At 43.5% G+C, this 20,624-nt stretch overlaps 2 protein-coding genes across 6 annotated transcripts in view; one reads left to right on the plus strand and one right to left on the minus strand.

Annotated features, from left to right (window-relative positions):
• tab2 (TGF-beta activated kinase 1 (MAP3K7) binding protein 2) overlaps nucleotides 1-2,271 on the plus strand; it is a 46,666-nt gene extending 44,395 nt beyond the window's left edge. For all 3 annotated transcript variants that reach the window (XM_040125424.1, XM_040125426.1, XM_040125425.1), the window contains exon 7: nucleotides 567-2,271. In XM_040125424.1, coding sequence (XP_039981358.1) covers nucleotides 567-706 — 140 coding nt within the window. In that variant the 3' untranslated portion in view covers nucleotides 707-2,271. The remainder of the gene's footprint in view (nucleotides 1-566) is intronic.
• A 2,800-nt stretch (nucleotides 2,272-5,071) lies between these two features.
• Nucleotides 5,072-18,056, minus strand: LOC120788925 (probable ribonuclease ZC3H12D). 3 transcript variants are annotated; one of them, XM_040125206.1, is made up of 6 exons: nucleotides 17,453-18,056; nucleotides 15,759-16,235; nucleotides 11,003-11,142; nucleotides 7,630-7,864; nucleotides 7,375-7,481; nucleotides 5,072-6,490 (listed from the first exon to the last, which is right to left on the minus strand). In XM_040125206.1, exons 2-6 carry the CDS (start codon nucleotides 16,151-16,153, stop codon nucleotides 5,532-5,534), a joined length of 1,836 nt encoding a protein of 611 aa, XP_039981140.1. In that variant the 5' UTR covers nucleotides 16,154-16,235; nucleotides 17,453-18,056; the 3' UTR covers nucleotides 5,072-5,531. The 3 variants fall into 3 exon arrangements, with proteins under 3 accessions (XP_039981140.1, XP_039981141.1, XP_039981139.1); XM_040125207.1 differs by having other exon boundaries at nucleotides 15,759-16,935; XM_040125205.1 differs by having other exon boundaries at nucleotides 15,759-18,056.
• Nucleotides 18,057-20,624: the final 2,568 nt, after the last annotated feature.

The raw sequence follows: 20,624 nt of genomic DNA on the forward strand, positions 1-20,624 counted from the left end.
AGTATTGCGCAGTAGAAGGGCAACATTTTAAGAAAAGTTTGAACAAATAAGCATTTTTGGAGCACGCACATATGTTTTTCCTCATATCGTATCCTGTTAATGCCTCGTATTCATCCTGCGACCTGCAGTCGGGGAAACGCTGAACTAACGATAGCTTGGATGTCGCACTTCGTGTTCGGATGCCGTGCGTTAGATGTTGTACAATGTGTTGCTTCAACAACTCTGCTTTTCTGTATGATGACACTTTCCATTCCTGGACTTTTTCGAAACATTTTTTAGGCAGACGTGTAGCTGCTATATCCAAGTTCTTCTTAATCCTCTAACCTAAAAAAGGCCTCCATGTTGGGTGTTTACATTAGACCACTGCCAAGTGGGCAATAATTGGATTACTGCAGCACATGTAAGCACGCCGAGTATATGCAGTGTTCACTTCACCACAGCCACATATGTAAACAATTTGGATGTCCATGTTTTCATCACTTCATGGATAAACATGCACTTCTTCTCTGGTGTCCTATCCTACACTGACCCTCTTGATCTTCTTCTTCTTCTTCTCCGTTTCCCAGACTCGGGCTGTAAGATTGTGAAGCCCATTGCAGACCAGGAGGAGGATGAGGGGACGCAGTGGAGCTGTACAGCCTGCACCTTCCTCAACCATCCCGCCCTCAACCGCTGTGAACAGTGCGAGTTCCCGCGGCACTTCTGAGCCAACCGGGCTGCGACGCGCCGCTCCCTCCTCTGCCCGCCTGTCCTCTACCAGGCTAGAATAGAAAAGGGCCCTCTCTGTTTCCTTTTTACCTACGTGTATGAAAACTGGGATGGGGCATAGTCGTTGTGCATCGTGCGGCCTGTTTTCCTTGTTTTTGTTTTTTTTTTCCTTTTTCCTCTCTAAGGTTTGTAGAATGCTGTCCACTGAAGGCTTGATTGGATAGTGTTTACACCTCGCGTTTCTTCCTAAAGGCTGGCAGAGTCGGATGATACCTCACCTTAGAGACTCAGATTGCGTGGGGTCACTTCCCCCCTTTTCTGCTAGATGGGTGACACTTTACCCCAGGGGATACCTCGCCACTCCCACCTACAGTATTACGAGTGTGGCCCTGCAGTGTGACGGCACACACATACAGACCTACAGACACGCACACACGCACACACACACACACACACACACACACACACACACACACCGCCAGGTGCCGATGTGCCTTTTGCTGAATTAATAAATTTGTTCTTCTTCCTTTGTGGTGGCATGACTGGGGAATCGGGAACTGTGTTCAGCCACTGCTCTCCATCTGAAGGGAAAACTAACAGACTACTCTTGGACTTTAAAGTTTGTTTGCTGTTTCTAGAGGATGTCAAAAGGGGAACCGGCAGTGTATCTGCCACTCAAACATGCCCCTTGTCCTCCAACTTCAGTATCCCTTTTCTGTTTATTCAATCGACTTACTGAAAAAAGAAACTAAGTTGCATGCTTTGTGTACAGTACACGGAGGCAGAAACTCGAGCTTTTTACTGTACATAATTTTAGAATGTGCCTTAAAAGCCTTCTTCCTCACACTATGAATCACTTGTATTTCCTGTAAGTATAGCTTTATAGACTTTATTAACTTTTTGTCTTGTTTTGTTTCCCTCTTTCAAACAAATAAGCACCATGCTCCCTTTTTAAGCTTTTTACTTGATATCTGTGAGAGTTGAAGCCTTGCAGAAGGAGAGGAGCAGAGCAGCAAAAACCTTTGCAGTCATCATGAAGCTACGTCTGCCAGGTCCGTTCATTGCTTGTGTAATTGCTGAGTTTCCTGTGTACGATCTGCAGATGCAGCAAAGTGGAAGGCGATGGAGGAGTCTTTTTTTTTTTTTTCTTTTTTTTTTTTCTCCAGGACACCAAATATGTTTGCGACTGTCGGGGGAGGGAAGGGGTCAAAAAGCAAAATTACAAACTGCCTTCTTATCTGACAACTGGAATGTAGGTTTAATGTTTGGGGACAACTACACCTCAGTGCAAAGAGACACTCAGTTTCCAATACAATCAGGATGTTTACTGCAGATCGATGTCAAAGTGCTCCTGGAACAGCTGATTGGATTAAACGTTTCCGTGTTGCTGTGCACCTGAATTGGGTTGAGGTCCAAAGATCAAAGTGAATATGTTTCTGTGTAACGTGTTCCTATAATGCAGAGATATTCAAATGGGTCCCATGTCATGCCTTCAATGCAACAGGTCAGAGTCATTACAACATCTTGGAAGCAGACAAGGCAAAAAAAAAAAAAAAAAAAAAACCAACCAAAAAAAAAAACTAAAAACAAAAACCAAAAAAAAAAAAAACAAAACCTCATGTTTTTAGGAAAGTGTAAGCACAAAATGACTGTCCACTTTGTATACTCTTACTTTTATTTGGCTCAATTCATCCTCTTAAGCTTTTATAGATGAGGATGTTTCTAAAGTTTACTTATTGTCATTAACTTACCTTAACTGTGGAGTAGTTACTTTGTTTTGTTTTGTTTTTTTTTTTTTTTTTTTTCCACATTTGTGAAATGTTGCCTTGCGTTAGTGCCTTTAGAACTATTGAATTTGTATTGATGATCTATTTTGTCACATCCAAGTGCCATGTTTAAAACCAAAACCTTAGTATTGTATAAACCCATTTAAAAGTAGAAGATGAATTATTGTCTCTTAAGCACTTAACACCATACTTTTTCCTTTTTTTCCAACCCAAAGAAACCAGTTTTCAGCTTTATCTGCACCTTGGTGTGAAGAGGCAGTTTATTCATGTTTTATTAAATGGGAAAAAAAATAATTTGGATATCTAAAGTGTTTTTTTTTGATTTTAGCTGGGAAAACTGTCTTTGTAACAGATAAGTTATTTGTAAAAATAATAAAAAAAAAATCTATTCTGAATGTTTTTGGAGTGTTTTGTTGTGACGCAATTCTCAGAAGCTTTTCTCCACCAGATGGCAATAGATGTCAACAGATTTCAGTAAAGGCAGTTTGTCCTGACATGGAGAGTTCATCACTTAGCAGCAGCTTAATGTTTCCAAATCCTTATACTGACGAGGACTGGTTGAAGAGTTCAGATAGTAAGGGATCTGAAGAAATTAAAGGGGCACTCTGCATATTTTACACATGAGGATCATTTCCTTAGGGTTTCATAAAGTACATCTGTTTAATTGGTCATGGGGAGTGTAGTACACAACCTGTGAATAAGTTGCATACATTTCTCCGTGGCTCAGGAGGAGCTTTTCGAGTCTTATAACGAACAACCCCCCCAATGATGTCATCAGGGTTATCTTGACTTGGACGGACAGACTACAAATCTTCACCGGAGAGGTGGGTAACTTTGGAGCTGCGACCTTTGCAACAGGCAGTGAGAGGTTATCAGATGAGTGAGTATAAGTGAATCCATTAATTATTGCGTAATACTACTGTTTACTGCTGATGTAGTTTTATGATGAAAGTTATCTGCAATGCGGAAGCTAGCCGAAAACGGTGGAGCTCAATGAGTTCAACAACTGGTGTTTATAATCAAGCTAGCTCACCACATTCTCCTCAGATCGCCCCACTGATGTAACTTACACACTGGACGAGTCCTCCCCCGTAGACGGGCCCCTCTCATTCTCATATTAGCATCAGAAAAATGGAAATAGTGCTCGTGGAAAACATAGAATGGATAAATAAGTGAGTGCCATCATAATTAATAAAATAATAGTTTTTATTATATCAACTTAAATGGACTGTAAATACAGAGAATTTTTTTATGTCCAGTAATGGTTTGTCTTTTTGATTGTATGACTTGTGTCTCTCACAGCTCATATAGTCTTTTTACCACCTTTGCTGGACTCCATACTTGACAAATTGGGTGTGGGTATAAGCCACATTCAGGATTTCTTGTTCTTTAATTTGTCTCTTGCAAGCTCCCCAACCTTATGGAAAATGCATAAAGTGGTATGTCCCTTAAAATGTTACATTCTAAATCAGTCACACAGGATTGGATACTGCTCCTCCATTGGCTAAAAAGCCGCTACTTGGCCGTAATAGCTGATGAAACACACCTACTGTGTCATTGCTGAATGGATTGTGGCTAGTGTTGAAGGTTTTGACCACCAGAGAGCAGTGCAGCAGCACGTCTGCACTACGTAATTCAGCTACACGCTATGCTGCATGTCCAGATGTTTGTGGACATTACACCCATACGTGATGGACAAACGTGTCACTCCAGCACCATGTGCATCGATGTGCTGCTACAGCAGCCTCCGGGCTTCTGGTCTCAGTCTTCCCACCAGTTCATCCCAGAGCAGTTGGATGGGGTTGAGGTCAGGGATCTGTGCAGACCAGACGAGTTCTTCCACACCAAACTGGGAAAACCATTTCTTTATGGAACTGGCTTTGTGCACGGGGAGACTCTCATGTTGATACAGGAAAGGACTGTGGTGTAAAGTAACTGAGTACATTTACTCAAGTATTGCACTTAAGTACAGTTTTGAGGTATAGTTATTCTACTAGGCTACTTTATACTTATACTACATTTACATACCACTTCATTTTGGGTGGAATTGCTGTACTCCTACATTTACAGTTACATTTTTTTTGTATGTAAAGTAGTTACAGCTAAATCCAGCTGAACCGGCTACAAAAATTAAATGCCACTTCAATGGGTAATGCATCAAAGAGAATTGTCCAGTAATATATGAAATAAGGTAAACATTTGAAATGTGCCATTTTGTGTAATGAATACTCTTACTCTCGAAGTGAGTTTCGCTGGTAACGCGACTGTGTGTTTAAATTTGAAATTGTCTAAATCATCTTCCCCACACTCACTTTATTTAGAAACAAAAACGAGCATGCTTGTCTGAAATATGACTTTACCATTAAAGATGTTCCTTGACTGGAACTATGGGACTGGGCCATAAAAGACAGCCCCAGACCAAGGTATATTAAAAGGGTCGTATACTTAGTCCTGAATATCTTTTTCATTTGCCACTGTGGTCAGTTATTGGAGTTACCTTTCCCTCCATGAAGTCTATCTCGTATATTCATCGCACACGAGTATCCAGAGTGATTTAAGTGCTTTTATTTCACAGGCACAGAAATAACACACAGCTTTCAAATTCACATCAAAACCAGGTCAATGACAATCTTTACAAAAGTACAGAATAGCGTTCCTCACTTTGAGGCAACATGAGAAAAACAACACATGCTGCTTTAATAAAACATTTGTCAGTGCTACAATAAGTAGCATGTATGGAGCGTAGTGCATTGCACTTTTACACTGGGATAAAGAAACAGCGTTCAGTCTGCAACAGTTTCAAGACTTCATCAGATTGTGTCACTTTTTAATGCTTAGAATAAAGGGTATGTTTGGAATGTGCTCAAGGAAGAGGAGACGTTTTAGTATGATTCATAATAATATAAAGTCACAGTCCTTTATGGAAATTTCCTGTTTTTTTTTTTTTTTTCAGTTTTCACTTTGCTTATGGGATGAGAACTTCAATGTGGGCTCAGTTTCAGTAAAAAAAAGAAAAAAGAAAAGAGTCTTTCTAATTTAGAAGGAGATGTGGCTGGTCCTGTAGCTCTGGATGAGAGAAATCAGTTCGGACATGTCTGAGACGTCTGGGTAAGCATTCATGACTTGCTCCACTGTGCTCTGGGGGAAGAGGGTGCTCAGCTGGCTCCTCAGGGCCTTCCTCTGCTCGCTGAACGGGCTCTTGGCCCGGCCGTTCAGCCTGGTGTCAGAGAGGCCGCCCCGAGGCCACGGGTCCCCGTGCGAGCTGTGGGTCTGTCTGTTGGCAGGCTGGCTGAAGAACTGCTCCTCTGAAACGTGGCTGTGATACTCCACGTTATGTGGAGGCAGAGCTGGGCAGGAGTTCCATGCTTGGTGGTGGTGGTGGCGGTGGTGGGGGGGCATCCTGGTCTGCTGGTGATCACACCTGCACTGGCTGCACACGGGGCGCTTGCGGGACCCCGAGCAGTTTCGGTGAGGGCAGTAACCTCCTCCGCTCTGACAGGGCCTCCGGGTGTTCCCGCTGTATGACCCTGAGAGGGAGTAGTCGTCATGGCTCAGGCTGTAGCTCGCCACCCCACTGCTGTAGCTGTGGGGAGGGTGCTCCATGCTATAGGGCATATCTTGGATGTAGAGCCTGGACATGGAGCTCTCCATGGAGCTGAAGGCCTCGTCCAGGTCTGGGCTTGGACAGTGGTGGAGACTCGCGTTGGGCTGGCTTCTCGGGCTGCTGGAGTCGCGCTGATAGACGAACTGCTCACTGGGCGAAGCCCTGTGTGACTGGTCCTCTACGCTCGGGGGCGGAGGGGTGGATGAGGTGTATCTGTGCTCCGGCTGGTACAAAGTAGGGCAGGAGTGTGAGTCCTGCAGGCTCAGTTTGGGCGAGAAGTTCTTGGCTCTGTCTCGCAGCGCCCTCAGCTCATCAGCCACAGACAGCTGTGATTGGTTGGCCCGCTCTGGGTGGTAGAACTTGCACTTCACTCCATAAGTACACTTCTTTCCTGAAGGAGAGACATGAGAGGTTATTTAAAGGCTTTTGGAACACTAGCACCACATCTGCTGCCTCCTCCAGAAAATGTCGACACAGGATGTGTGTGGGAGTGCGCTTTAAACCCTCTCTTCCTGCCTGCACTACTGTAGAATCACTTTGGTTGACAAACAAATGAGCTCTCCTTTTTGCCTTAGGTAAGCCAATAAACTCTAGCAGGGCCGTTCCTTTGCACGGCTCTTGCTCTCTGGTTTACTGTTTGGCCCCAGGTCCAACAGCGCCTAAGCCTCTCTCAGGCCCAATCGCTGACTGACAGGCGGGCAAATGAATCACTCCTCAGCTAATCTCTCCTTGACAGATCGGTGGCCTCCCACCAGTTTCATACGCGCCAGTCAGGAGTCACCGCGGAATAAGGAGGGACAAGACAAAAACAGGGCTCCTCCTGCAGTGAGTCTCCATTTGTCTTCCAGGGAGTAAAGACAGTTCGGGTTCGATGGAACTACCTTGTATTCCTTTGTCTGAACGCTCATTTATAAAAATGAAACAATCTGTAATCTAAAAAAAGATTCATAGCAGAAGCTAGTAAAGGACAGAGATTCTCTCACAGCTTCTACTTTGAACTTGTCTTTTGAAAATCTTGAAACTCCAGTTTGGGTGATGTTAGGGGACTTGACACTTCCTCTATGTGCTGAGAACATTTTGGTCTTGTGAAATGTTTTCTAAACCAGTTGGATAATCTCAGAGATACACTGTAGTCCATCTGTTTCCTTTCTGCACTTCTCAGATTGGTTAGCCACGCTAGCCAATCTCAAGCTGGTTTCTGATTGTTGCAGGTTCACGTTTCTGCAACCTGAGCAGGGCTGTCTGCTGTTTGCTGAAACAGAAAGGTGAACCAACCGTAGGGACAGTGCTGCAGCTTGTTGTCTGGGGTCCAGGGCTTCTTCCTCAGAAAATCATCAATTGTGGGTCCATTTCTGCCCAGAGGATCATCTGGAGGCATGAACCTGCATCAGCACAGAGACACATTCAGCATCAAGTGACATTAGTGCAATAAATCGGGGCAAAAATGAACCTCGATACGATTGATGTGTAAAAATGAGGTGCCCTTCCTGCCGCTTGTCCACCCCGACCTAGAGCCACCAGCAGCCTTACTTGTCATTGGCAAAGGTGTACATCAGCAGCCTCTCTTCTATGAACTTCTTCCAGCCGGGATTCTCCGTCTGAAGGTCGCGGTAGTTGTCGTTGGACACGATAATGCCGTCTGAGTTGAAGGCCAGCTTGACGATGTACCGGTCGTCGTAGCACACCACCCTCTTACCATTTACGCAGCGAGACGGTGTGTACACCAGGATCTTCCTTCTCTCCAGCTCGTGGAGAATGTGTTGATCTACGAGACACGTGAGAAGAGTGTTTTTTTAGTCACTGTTTATTCTCAACACTGTCGCCCAAAAATGACGCTGCACCAGTTTTTTTAGGAAATTCGGGTTCCACCAGATTATGTTTCCATTAAAAATGCTGACACCAAACGTTTCAGTAAAGTTTCCACAGACAACGTGTTTGTTTTCCACCGAAACATCTGATCCTGCGGCACAAGATCCACCTGTAGAGACTCCAGCATCATTAAACTGGTTTATGGTTCTGTTTAGACTCTCACGGCACCTGGTTCAGGTTTGAGAGATCCTGGTCTGGTTTAATACAGAAAAAAGTTCACAGCCACTTCAGACAAAAACCTTTTTACTTACACCGAACCAAAACCGCCATCTTTCCCGAACCTTAGGCAAAGAGCCATTGTTGCCTGAACCACAGACCAGGACTCTGGGTGCTAAACCCGGTCTCTGGTGTGACAGGCTTGTTACTTTAAGGCTTGTTATTAGCTGCTGCCAGAACAGTCACCCAGTCTTTCTTTATAATCAATATCAATAATAGCAAAGTACATGTCTATGCTTTAAAAGTCTTCGTCAGATCCTCTCGTCTCCTTGCTGGATCAAATTTTAAGCTTTTACGTCTCATCGGACAACTAGACGCACTGAACGCAAGCTGCTCGGCCCCGTGACAGACTGGCGGCCTGCCCAGGGTGTACCCCGCCTTTACCAGATCCAATCCCCCTGCAAAGCAATTTCTGCCCAAAGGATGCGTCCACTGTGAAGTGGATCGGAAATGCTTAATTTGCTCGTGTTAAAATACAAACTACTGGTTCAGTCACCCCAAAAAAACCACTCAGATGAGCAGGTCTGATCTATTACTACAAAGGTTGTGCTGCATTTTATATCGGCTTGCTAGGACCCCTGTAAACCTGCCTTCAGGCCTAGTTTCTTTTTCTTTTCTAAATTTTATTCACACATCTTTTTAAAAATGTTTCCTCTTTATGTTACATGATACACATTATTATTAATGTTTAGAAATTGCTTTGTCCATAACAATAGCAGTATAATTGAAATATTTTTTTATTTTGTTGTCTTGGACGTCCTTTTGCTGTAAAAGGACGTGAATAATTGGGTAGAGGCTCAAAATTATGAATAATATAATAATAATATATGAATGTGTTCCTCAAGCGTAAGATAATGGTATTTCCGTCTTTACCATCTCTGAAGACTAGTGCTAAATTTCAAATGATGGGCAGGTTTACAGAGGCAGGTGACCTTATCTTTATCTCTGTGTCCTTGTTTTGATTGCGAGCTTTACAGCATGATCATAAAAGGTGTGGATGGCTCCTTGTGAACTGCTCATCAAGGCTTTCAGGAAAGACACTATTTTTAGCTGACTCGATCCAACGTGAACACACTGGACACACTCCGTTTCGGTTGCTACACTTCCTCCTCGCCTGGGACGCTTGGCTGCTGTAAAATCCAAGCTGGCTACAACTGCCAAACAGGATAAGGGTAATTGGCAGGACAGAGTGGTAGGAATTTAACAGCAGCCACCGGTTACGTGCCAGATTGGCATTTAACAAGTCAGGACAGTTGGAAAGATGTTTTTCCTTGTTTCTGTGATTTTGTAATCGTTTTGGTGAGTTTAGATATTTCCTGCTAATGTCGTTGTTGTCTCTACATGCTCTATGAAAGAGAGACTCAATGGAGCGGCTTCTACTTTTTCTTCAGTTTATTATAAGGAATCTGCTTGTTTTGTTAAGTCTTACATTTACATGAGTGCGTGAATCAATAATGTTATCTTAAAATAAGCTGATAAAGAGCAGCGAAACTGATATTTTGTTACAATAAAAACATCAGTACAGTAAAGTGGCTGGTAAATTCTCAGTGATAATTAATACTGTGAACTGACAACGCTGCCCTGAATAAACTTGGTTCCTAATCAACATAAATGGTAAATGGACAGCACTTATAAAGCGCTTCTCTAGTCTCTAGTCTAGGCCCTTTGGAGTTGGGTATCTTGCCCAAGGACACTTCAACATGCGGACTGGAGGAGCCGGGGATCGAACCACCGACCTTCTGGTCAGTGGACGACCAGCTGTACCTCCTTTTATGGTGAGTTTATCCTCAGGCTAGTCAAGAGAAACAACAACTGGAAACTACAAAACTATAGGAGCTGGTGATGTAATTCTATATCCAAAGAGTGTGTTTGCAGTTTTAAGTTTACTCAAGTTAAAGATGCAGTTAAAATAATTTTTTATGTTGTTAATATAATAAATACTGTTAAAATATGAACAACTATGTGTAATGTGAAAGTGTAGTGGTGAACCTACAGAGAGTTATTACCTGAATCCGCAAATCCCCTCAGTTCTACAGACTGTTTTAGCCTCTTTTAGCTCATTGTTTTGGTCGTCTGCCCAACAAACACTGCTCCCTTTCAGCCTCTTTTCCAGGAGCCGCAAGCGGCTGTTTTCAGCAATAAAGCTCTGATACACCAATCGTACGCTACCTGCCCAGCACCAGACAGCAGACGGACAAAGTTAGCAACGAGCTGGTGAGCGTACACTCAAAAGAGTCAGGTATGTTTTAGGGAGTTGACAGAGACCAGGGCAGAGCTAAAAGCAGAGTAAAGGAGATTTGGCCTTGAATGGGACAGATGGACTGACACACAGCTGCAAAGGACTCAGCCAAATGTACAGCGTAGTGAAAAAATCCATTAATGCTTGAGTGGAAGTCACATCAATGATGTGTTGGGTGAACACTGAGCAGCAGGATGGAGAGCTGGTAGGTTTTGTTAGGTTTGCGCTCTCGAAGTACCTTCTCAATGTGCGCTTCCCTCGAAAACCCTGTTGGAAATTCTAACATGAGGTCCTGTATGTTGAGACATTATGAATCTTTCTTGAAAAAGTCCCCGCTCGACAGTTTAAATGTGAGCCTCTAATAGTCTGCACTGAAGCTAGAAGCTGCATGACCAGCGTTTAGAAGTCATGTTCCTCAGAATGAATGAATGAATGAAGTTGACTTTGTTGACTCATAAGATTTTACAGTCAGTTGGTGCGTGCAAATGAGGCTTAAATTCTGGCTCACCCTGATGAGCGGTGTTCAAATAAGAAGGTTATTGTGTCTGCTGTGGGGCACGGCTGGTCAGGTGACCTTACCTGTGATCGGTGCGTCCGGTCGCGGCTGTTCCTTCCTCCACAGGGGTACGAACACAGTGATGTCGCGCAGCCCTTTGTCCCAGAACCAGTTCACTGCCAGCTGGAGGCCCTGGCACGAGAACACCTTCTTGTCGCCATAGCTACGAGGAAACACAAGCCAGAGTCAACACAAAAAGCAACTTCTTCTTTTGTGTGTCTGTGCAGATCATGCACACACACCTCTTCTCCGTTTTTTGGGAAGTAGACAGTGTCGCAAGGCACGAGTTCTGCAAAACACTATTGCAAAAGCACAGAGATGAGTAACACGGTGCAGAACTGAGATTGTTCACATGCACTTTGTCTCAAGAAGTGACTTATTAATTATAAAACTGAAAACAAAACATTTTACTAGGAATTATTGTGCTTTACAAAACACTGGCAACATTGAGACACTCCATTGAGAAAATAAGTTAACTTTCATGTAGTGGCCTCCACAGATTTCTCACACAAAAGAAAAATTCGTTTTGTTTGGCAGAAATTTTCCTGGTTCAGGTTTATGGTCATTTCCACACACACAATCAGCCACGACGTTAAAACCAGTCCCAAGTTTCAACGTTGTGGCTGAACGGCGTGCGCTTGACACACACACACACACACACGGGGGACCTCAGCGCAACATAGAACGGACATACAACTCCACACAGTCCCGAGGGTTAGAGTGAGAGCCCCGACATTAGCGGCGACAACCTGGATAGAAACAAGGCCCAGGGCATTTTCTCCTCTTTTCGCAGACTCGACATGTTGCTGGAATTTCAGCCAAGCAGCCTTCAGATTTGCATGATTGAAGTCACCAGCGGTGATTAAAAGTCCCTCGGGGGATTCTGCTGCTTGTTGATCGCTGGGGTCCGCACAGCTCTCGCAGGTAGACCAACCCCCTCGGCCTTCATCATTGCCGTTCATGCCAAATCTAAACCCTGATCATAACTTGACCATATCAAAACTTCTGATGATGAATATGAAAGGTACATACCAGTCCTGAAAAGTCCTTAAAGCCTTGGATGTTTTAGAAAAATTGAACAAGGGCTTGATTTTTGGGAAAAATAGCAGATGAAAGTATTTTTTAAAACCTCACAACCTGCAGGAAAGGTAATGGTTGATATTTGATTCAGTAGCAGTTTTACAAGTTTTTCCTTTATGTGACAAAGTCATGAGTGAAAAATAAGGCCCCTCCGCTGTTTTTAATTCCTGAAATGAGCCATTTCCCTAAACTACACCTTGAAAAAAGTTATTGAAAAGTGTAACAATAAGTGTGTGTGGGAAGCCCGAGCCTCTGGCACTACAGTCATTATCACTAACTTGTATCAACAGTACAGCAGAGTCTGCTCGGCTGTCAGTTCAGTTAGTACCTGACAAACATCTGCTCTCTGAAAACCAAACCTACTGGAGGACTCACATTAGCAGCATGTCCTCAAGTGATACTGCAGACGTAAACTGGATTGTTTTGCCTGCAGGAAAATGTAAAAAGTGTGTGTTTGTATGTGTGTGTTTGTGTGTGTGTGTGTGTGTGCGTGCGTGCGCTTGTGCATGTGTGTGCGTGTGAGCCTGTGTGTGTGTGTGTGTGTGTGTGTGTGTGTGCGTGCGTGCGCTTGTGCATGTGTGTGCATGTGAGCATGTGTGTGTGTGTGTGTCTGTGTGTGTGTGAGCGTGTGTGTGTGTGTGTGTGCGTGTGCGTGCGTGTGTGTGCGTGTGCATGCGTGTGGGGGTTCCCCTTTTTTCTGTCAGCAGGAAGTGGTGAGACACTTTGGATACAACAGGTACCAAAGACAAGGCCTGACGTGAGATACTTTATGTATTCTGAGTAAATCTATCAGCCTTGCGTAACCTTACTGGGGTGTGATACTTTTACTTTGAAGGGTATTTCCTTGATAATTTACACTTGCGGCCTGTAACTCTTCCCCAAATTTATTCCAGGCTGTAAGAGAGATGCACATTTAGCACATGTGCAGCTGGTTTATTTGGAGACCCGTTTTTTATTTCATTGGTTGAATGTGCCCCTGAGTTGAGCAGTGCCGAAAGTGGCTGATGAACTCACCAGAAACACATGTACGGCGCAGCACTACAACGGAAACCAGCCATCCAGGGAAAATAACTGTCTTGCATTTATAAAGAGATCAAAATTTACAAAATGTTCGCAGTAAAATACTTTAAATGTTTAACATCTGCCTCAGAGTAAAAGTGCTCCGTCTGAAGACCGGTGCCTGTAAAAAGTATTTGTTCTGCACATGGTCGACTCCATTTACTTTTAGCTAGTTTAAAGCAGCAACCATCAACTTTTTTTCCCTCAAATCTGGGCACAGTGCAGCAAGCTGTAATCACAACACTGACACGTTATCACCGTATAGAGTTGATGTGGCTGACATAACATCTTGCTGCTTCACCCAACGCATCATCATTATCACTTCCATTTTAAGGCTGCCTTGATCCAGTTGGGGGCAGCAGAACAAGGCTGTTAAGTTGCACTGGTGAACATATTAGCAAACAACTGGCTATCTACACTCCCAGTAGAGACAGAGCAACATTAGCACTTATTTGGAGTTGTGTTTCTGTCCACCTGATGATGGTAAGTCTAAAATTCACCCTCTTTTTAGCTGTTTTGGATCAGCTCTTGGGGGAGATATCTCGCCCTGTAGCTGCTAAATGCTCCACTATGTTCACCAGCTGGTCGCTAACCGTGTGCGTCTGCTGTTTAGTGCTGAGCGGGTAGTGGACAGTGGGCGTTTCAAAGATTTCTCGCTGAAAACGCCTGCCTGCTGCTGCTGCTGGAAACAAGGTTGATGAGAGCACTGAGACTGAACCAAAACATTAAAGTTGCGTGCTGGAAAACCAAAACAATCGGCTAAAAGAGGCAAAAGTACACTGTAAAGTTGAGTGGAACTGCAGAGTGAGGTACCAGTTCTCCGTGGTTTGTCACAATGAGTGACACCTTTCACATTACACAGTCATTTTATCCATTGTTAATATAAAAATATTGATGTGTGCAGCTTTAAGCTATCACATTGTTTCATATTTTGTGATCTGAAATGTTTTGCAAATAAAAGCCTCATTCTGTAAAGTAAATGATTATGTATGGAATAAAAAAGGGGCTATCCACCAAATGTAGATGTCAAAGTCAGTTTATTTGTCACGTGGAGCACAACCCAGCACGTGAAAACGGCTTCATGATTAAGTGTTATAAAATTACAGAAGTGAGAATGTCTGAGTAATCTTGGTTTGCACTTGGAAACTACAAATTTATAAAAGAAAGCCTGCGTTACATACTGCAGGCAGCAAGGCCGAAAGACATGGGGTTTACCGAGTGGGGAGGGTCTACCAAAAGATGATATTCATTTGCATTATGGGAGATGTAGGATCCAGCGATTTTGGAGCTTGAGCCATACTAGGACCTAAAAGTTAGGGAATCTCGGCCTCTGCTGCTTCAATTTTGACCATTCTCTTTAAAATCTGTCTCTAATCCTATGGAAGTGCAATACTAAAATCACTGGAGTGCTCCTTTAGTAACTGGATAAACTGATGAAGATGCAAAGTTAGAGGGCTGACCATCCATGGTCAGCAGTGGCAGTGACCGAGGCTGGACATGAGCAGAATTCAGGTGAGGAAACTCTCAGGTTGAGCTGAAAGGTAACAAGCGTTACGTCAGGGTTCACAGCAGATCGGGATAACGGTGATAACCAGGCCGACGGAAGGGACCAGTCTCCCTCACAGCCCCTGAGACTTCACACCTGAAGCTGGACTACAGTTACCATACCTTACATGGCAATAAAGGTGGGACAGTAAATACTTCAACCTGCTTCCTCTTTCAAATAAATGATGTCCTTACAGGAATACGTGTTGTTGAAAAGTCTCTCTTTTGTTTTCCATTACGATCTATTATCATGTCTTCCACCTACTCACCAAGTTATTTGATTGGGCAAATTTTGACTCAGAGCTTCCTTGTTACCCGATTTAGGTCAGGTAAAGCTGGCAACAATGAGATCATATGATGTAAGAATTTCACTTCAGTCGTGTCACACTTTTGAAAGTCATGCTAGATAAGCATAAGCAGCTCAAATCTGATGTGAAAATGAACAAAGTTGTCACTTTGTCCTTCAGGGACCATGCAATCTTGAATTGAGTGGACAAAAAAGAATACAGCCACACATCATGTTTTCACTTCCCACATCTTTAAAGAGGAAGTGTGTTGTGATCACATCTGGGCCATTAGACACAAACGGAGACGCTGAAAAAACTAATGGTTCATTTTAAAACTAGTGCAGTCGTAATGTTCTTTCTCTATTTTTTCATTCAATTACACACATAAATGAACATATTAGCTCTGCTTTTTGTTTTTGTTTGTTTTACTGCCATATACAATATACATGCTAACAATATGTTCTTTGGCCCATGAAAGGAAAGCCAGTTGGACACTGGCGGAAAGTAACTGATCACATTTACTGAAAAAAACTGCACTTGGGGATCATTTTGGGGTTTACTCACTTTACGTGAGCATTTTCCATTTTATGTTACTCTATACTTCTGCACCACAACATTTCAGAGGAAAAAAATGTTGTACTCCACTACATTTGTCTGAGACCTATAGTTACTTAGCAGATCAAGGTTTTACATACAGCCCACGACCAACTTGTAAAATATGATGCATCAATATAGATGAAAGAATTTCAGATGAGCTCCACTTTTACTAGAATTGCTATTCTTAGTAACAGATTCAGAGTGGACTCACCTCATGGCCACATTGCTTCCATCTATAACCACTGGTCTGAAGCCAGCAGCTGGCTCTCTGTCTGGTCCGGGTCTGGGTTGACTGCGTGTGGGGCTGCAGCCTCTGGGCACCAGCTTGGGACTGTTTGGGACACTTTTGTTGTTGTAAGTACGAGTGTGGCAGGTCTTTATCAGCTCCTCCAGGATGTCATTGGTCTGGGCGTCATGGTGGAGGCTCTCCAGCACCCTGAGGATGTCGCTTTGAGAGTACCCCAACTTGAGGAATCGCTCCACTTTGGCGTGCTGCTGCTGGTGGTCCATTGTGGATGCTGATTCAGAATGCGTGTGTTTCCTCTCCTCCGTCTTCTCAGGACTGTCTGTCTGGGGAATCCTCTGCGCCTCCTTATTCTGGCTCATAAGTGTCTCCACAGTGACAGCCAGTGTTTTGGAACAGTTGACAGGTGTCAAAAGGAGGTGGAGGCAGAGTCAGCCTCTTTCACTGTAAACACAGGAAGACAGCTGCGGTCTCGCAGGGGTTTTTGGACAAATCGATTGTGGTTTGGCGCTTGCTGACAGAACCTGCTTCACTAACCACAACCTCATGACTGCCTACGCAAGCACAAACATTGGCTGACGTCATGCTGGTTAAGAAAGCCCCTGTCACACAACCCAAAGGAGGAAGCCTAGGGTCCGGACTGGCCTCTTGTCTAATTTTACCCCCAGTGCCACAGGTCAGTTACGAAAAAAAAACATGAATGAACTGAAGCGATGCGAGTCTGGGTAATAGTGTTACGAGCCTCACCCCATTCCTGACGTTTTATTGTACTCTTTGGAAACCCCCCGAGCTTCATGGTCAAAGAGAGATGACACTGAGAGTGAAAACTGTTGACTGACTCATCCCACTTCTTCCACTTTTCCTCCCACAAGCAGAACTATTCTGAGTACAAAACTTGAACAAACGTCTCTCATGGTGTTACACCTGAAACTATGAAAACACAGAAGCACTCTGACAGCCTCTGGCTGAGGAGGCACGCTGAGTTAGAGGAGCCCATGGCACCGAACATCCTGAAGCGAACTGCCTCATCGTTTCCACCCTAAACATATCCATCATTCTTTGAAGCCTTTTTTCTTCTTGCAGTCTTTTTGAGCCTTGACGAACAAGATGGATTGATTGGCTCTTATTGCGTTCAATGTGCCAACTTGAAATTTTAAGAATGAGGGGGGAGAAAAGAAAAAAAAGAAGCGATGAAAACCCCGTCAGGGTTTATTACACATCTTACGCGAACAAACACACCAGAAAGAGTTGACTTGACTTGACTTTAGAGTTGTTTTTGTCTGGGACATCCTCCCTCTGCAAGGGGCTTGGCTTTGCACGGGCTTGCTACAACCTGCACCAAACCACATCCTCTGCTGAGGAGTTGAGATTCAGTTCAGGCATAGTTTTCATTTCATTTCACGAGTCTGAGGGCTCCCGAAATGAAATGAAAACTATGATTAAATCTGGCTGTTTGCTTCACATGTCCAACAGCCCTTGCTCTTTGCAGTGCTGCACACAAGTCCCACAGTCTGGCTCTGACACCTACTTGTCTCTCACACTCTGAAACACTAAAAAAGTCTTAACAGGACAAGACTGCAGGCTCCGGCTGAGGAGTCACATTTAACACAAACAGCGGAGCTACATTGTCACATGACTGGAATTGTCTGTCTTGTACTCACACGTTCAGCGAGCCCCGGGTCGGCGCATGAGTCCCTCTTGCTGTCTCTCTCTGAGCGTGAGCTGCTCTCAGTCAGTCAGTCGAGCTGACAGGCAGAGTGGTCTGTGTGAAGCTGCTCTTATTGCTCATAGGAGGAAGTCAGTGCCTGCTGTTGAAAAAACAAAAAACTCTGGCCAGCAAGGAAGAGAACGCTCTGTAAATTTCTAATCGCTACTTCCTCATCAGTAGTCAGGGCTGATCTGGGAGCCTGTGGGATTTATTTCCTCCTTTTCCCCAGTTTTTTTTTTTCTTTTTTTTTCCAGCTCCTCCTGGTGTGGTGAAATAGATGCCGACTGAATGTCCCTGACAAAGCAGTGGAGAGCAGCAGAAGCCTGCCAAGGATACAGAGGCATCAGAATGTTGAAGTTTTATCATTGTCATTCTGACATTCGGCTCCCGGCACAGTCTTCCACATCAAATAGAGCAGATGCGCTGGGCCTCTGTAAAGAGCGGCTGGCGGTTACATCGTTTAATGTGTGTGAAATGTGAAACGTCTTTATTCACTTTCTATCGGAGAGTTAGATGAGAGGAGTGCCACCATTCTCATAGCTATCTGTTAAATATGAAGCTATGGCTAGCAGCTGGTTAGCTTAGCTTAGCACAAAGCCTGGCAACGGGGGGGGGGGGGGGGCAGCTAGCCTGACTCTGTCCAAAGGTAACCAACAAAAACCAAAGAACACTCTAGAAAGTCCTACTCATTCCACGCTATGAAACTGACAATTTTCGTTTTTTACACTTCAGTTTTTGTGCGGAGAGGTGCCGGTTACTGCTAGTCATAGCCCCTAGCTAGCCTTTATGCCAGCTATGCTAACCGACTGCTGGCTGTGTCCTGACTTTCAGCTAACAGATACCAGAGCGATAAGATGGAGGAAGCAAAACAGTGCATTTCCAAAAATTTCAAACTATTCCTTTGAGTGTTGCTCGATGGTCTGTTCACTGTTCAACGGGCCTTTTTCCACCATGACAAATATACAACAAACTGACATTGTTGGCATAAAACTAGTCATCATTTTCAGATATTCAACATTCATTTAAAATATCTGAGCCAAGTAACATAAAATACAACATAACCTTGCATCATATCATAACAAAATATGTTCACAGAACCGCAAGGTGAGGTCTAATCCAACCAAAGTGATTCATTTAAATCTTCACAGCATCAAACAACAAAAAAATGTGAAACACGATCTTGGTAGCACTCTCGGAAATCAAACTACCGTGTTTTGTAGGCTGTCCTTCAAATGAATGAAGACCTGCCTCAGTCACTCTTTTTCCCTGCAACGTCAAACAACATGCGGCTGACAGAACAGAGCTCGGGACAGTCATACAAACGGCTAAAAATAGCTAAGCGGGGTGTTAGACTTTATAGGAAAGGCACGCAAGTTAAAGTTCCTTTTACGGTCGTAGACAAAAATTCTCATTATATTGATGGTTTCTGTGATTATTTTTATGTTCTTGTCATTATTAGTAGGGGTAATTTGACACCACAGCCTGATATAATGGGACACAGTTAAGCAGAACTGCCTCTCATTCTGAGAAAGGCACTGATCAAAGTGCACAGACTGTGCCGAGTGTTTGTGCTCACACAAAGCCACTGTCGATCTCCGCACACACACACAAACACACACACCCATTTACTAGTCCTTCCAGCCAACAGCCCTTCTTTGATTTCTTGATATCTGTATGTTTACAAAGACAAAAAAACAGGACAATGACAGCTTGATGATGACATGAGGATGCGGAAAAGGAAAAGTGGAAAGAAAACAAATAAGACTAGAAACAGGACTAGTAACCATTACTCACAATGAAAAAGTTGTTTGTTTTGGGTTTTTTTTGATGTTCGCCCTTTATCTAATCAGGATGCTGGGCATGTAAAAAAAAAGAGCAAATAGGCTATCAGTTTGTGTGTGTGTGTGTGTGTGTGCGAGAGAAAGAAAAAAAGGCAGTTTGATCTTATGGGAGCGGCAGGACTGTAAAGAAGCTGTAGTGAAATAGCTAATTGGAATTTTTTACTTAGAGGTTCACCATGAGATGACATTTAAAGACAGGTACAGTTCACTGTATATGACAATGTGAAGGAAAATCTCCAGTAATATATTGCTGCAATAGCAAAAAGAAAAAAAGAAGGAAGATATTTTTATGTTAAAATGACAGACTTTCCGTGATGTTACTGAACAGCAGATTCATGAATTTCAACTGAACTTCTTTATAACAATACGTCATTTTATCCTTTATCAGTGACCAAAGCTTTCTGGTCACTGAGCAATACCATGGTACCTGGTTACAATAAGACAGTTTGCTGTTGTAATGACATACTGACTTAACACATGATAAGAAATGCCTCTTACAGCATGATAAGTTAGCACGTAGTTATGACAGTAAACTTCCATAATGTTGTGGCCAGAAAAAAATCCAGTCGATGCCTAAAGACAGAGAGGACACTGTAGCCTACATAAGCTAGAAATATTGACTCAGTTCTAGCCTAGCTAGGAGCGTGGCTCTAGGGATTGTTGTTGTTGTTGTTGTTGTTGTGTCCACCACCTCCAGACCAAATTATCTCAACAACTGTTGGATGGATTGGGATGAAATTTTGTGCAGACATTGCTGGTCCCCCCAGGATATTAAACTCCCCCAGTTTAATATCCTCACATCTACACGTTGGATTGGCACAAAAGTTCCATTAGCCTCAGCTTTTTCACTGCTAATTACAAAATGCTGCCAACAGTTAGAGGCTATTCTAAACATCAAACCTGCCGAACATCGGAATTTTAGCATGGTCACCATCAGCTTGTTAGCATGCTGACGCTAGCCTCAAAGAGCCGTTGACAAGGTCGTAGACTCGTGGTCTTGTTTTGTCATGGTGGCAGTAATATGCTGCTGTGGACATCAGCTAAAAAGAAGAAAACGTTCATATTCGTAAGTAGTAACTTAGAAGACATCTCTGACTTTGCCAGCATTAGGCAGGACTGTGTTTCCAGTAAACAATTCAGCCATCTTAAAGATTAGTTGAAACACGCCTGTGGCTCGGTCGCCATTTTAACCAGTTTCAGTGATATCAGTATCACTTCACACACACGTTCCATAAGGATTTTAGGCATTTAGGCACATTTTACTTCTGCACTTTTACTCAGGTA

Source organism: Xiphias gladius, chromosome 4 (assembly GCF_016859285.1).
Source record: "Xiphias gladius isolate SHS-SW01 ecotype Sanya breed wild chromosome 4, ASM1685928v1, whole genome shotgun sequence".
Lineage (NCBI taxonomy): Eukaryota > Metazoa > Chordata > Actinopteri > Istiophoriformes > Xiphiidae > Xiphias > Xiphias gladius.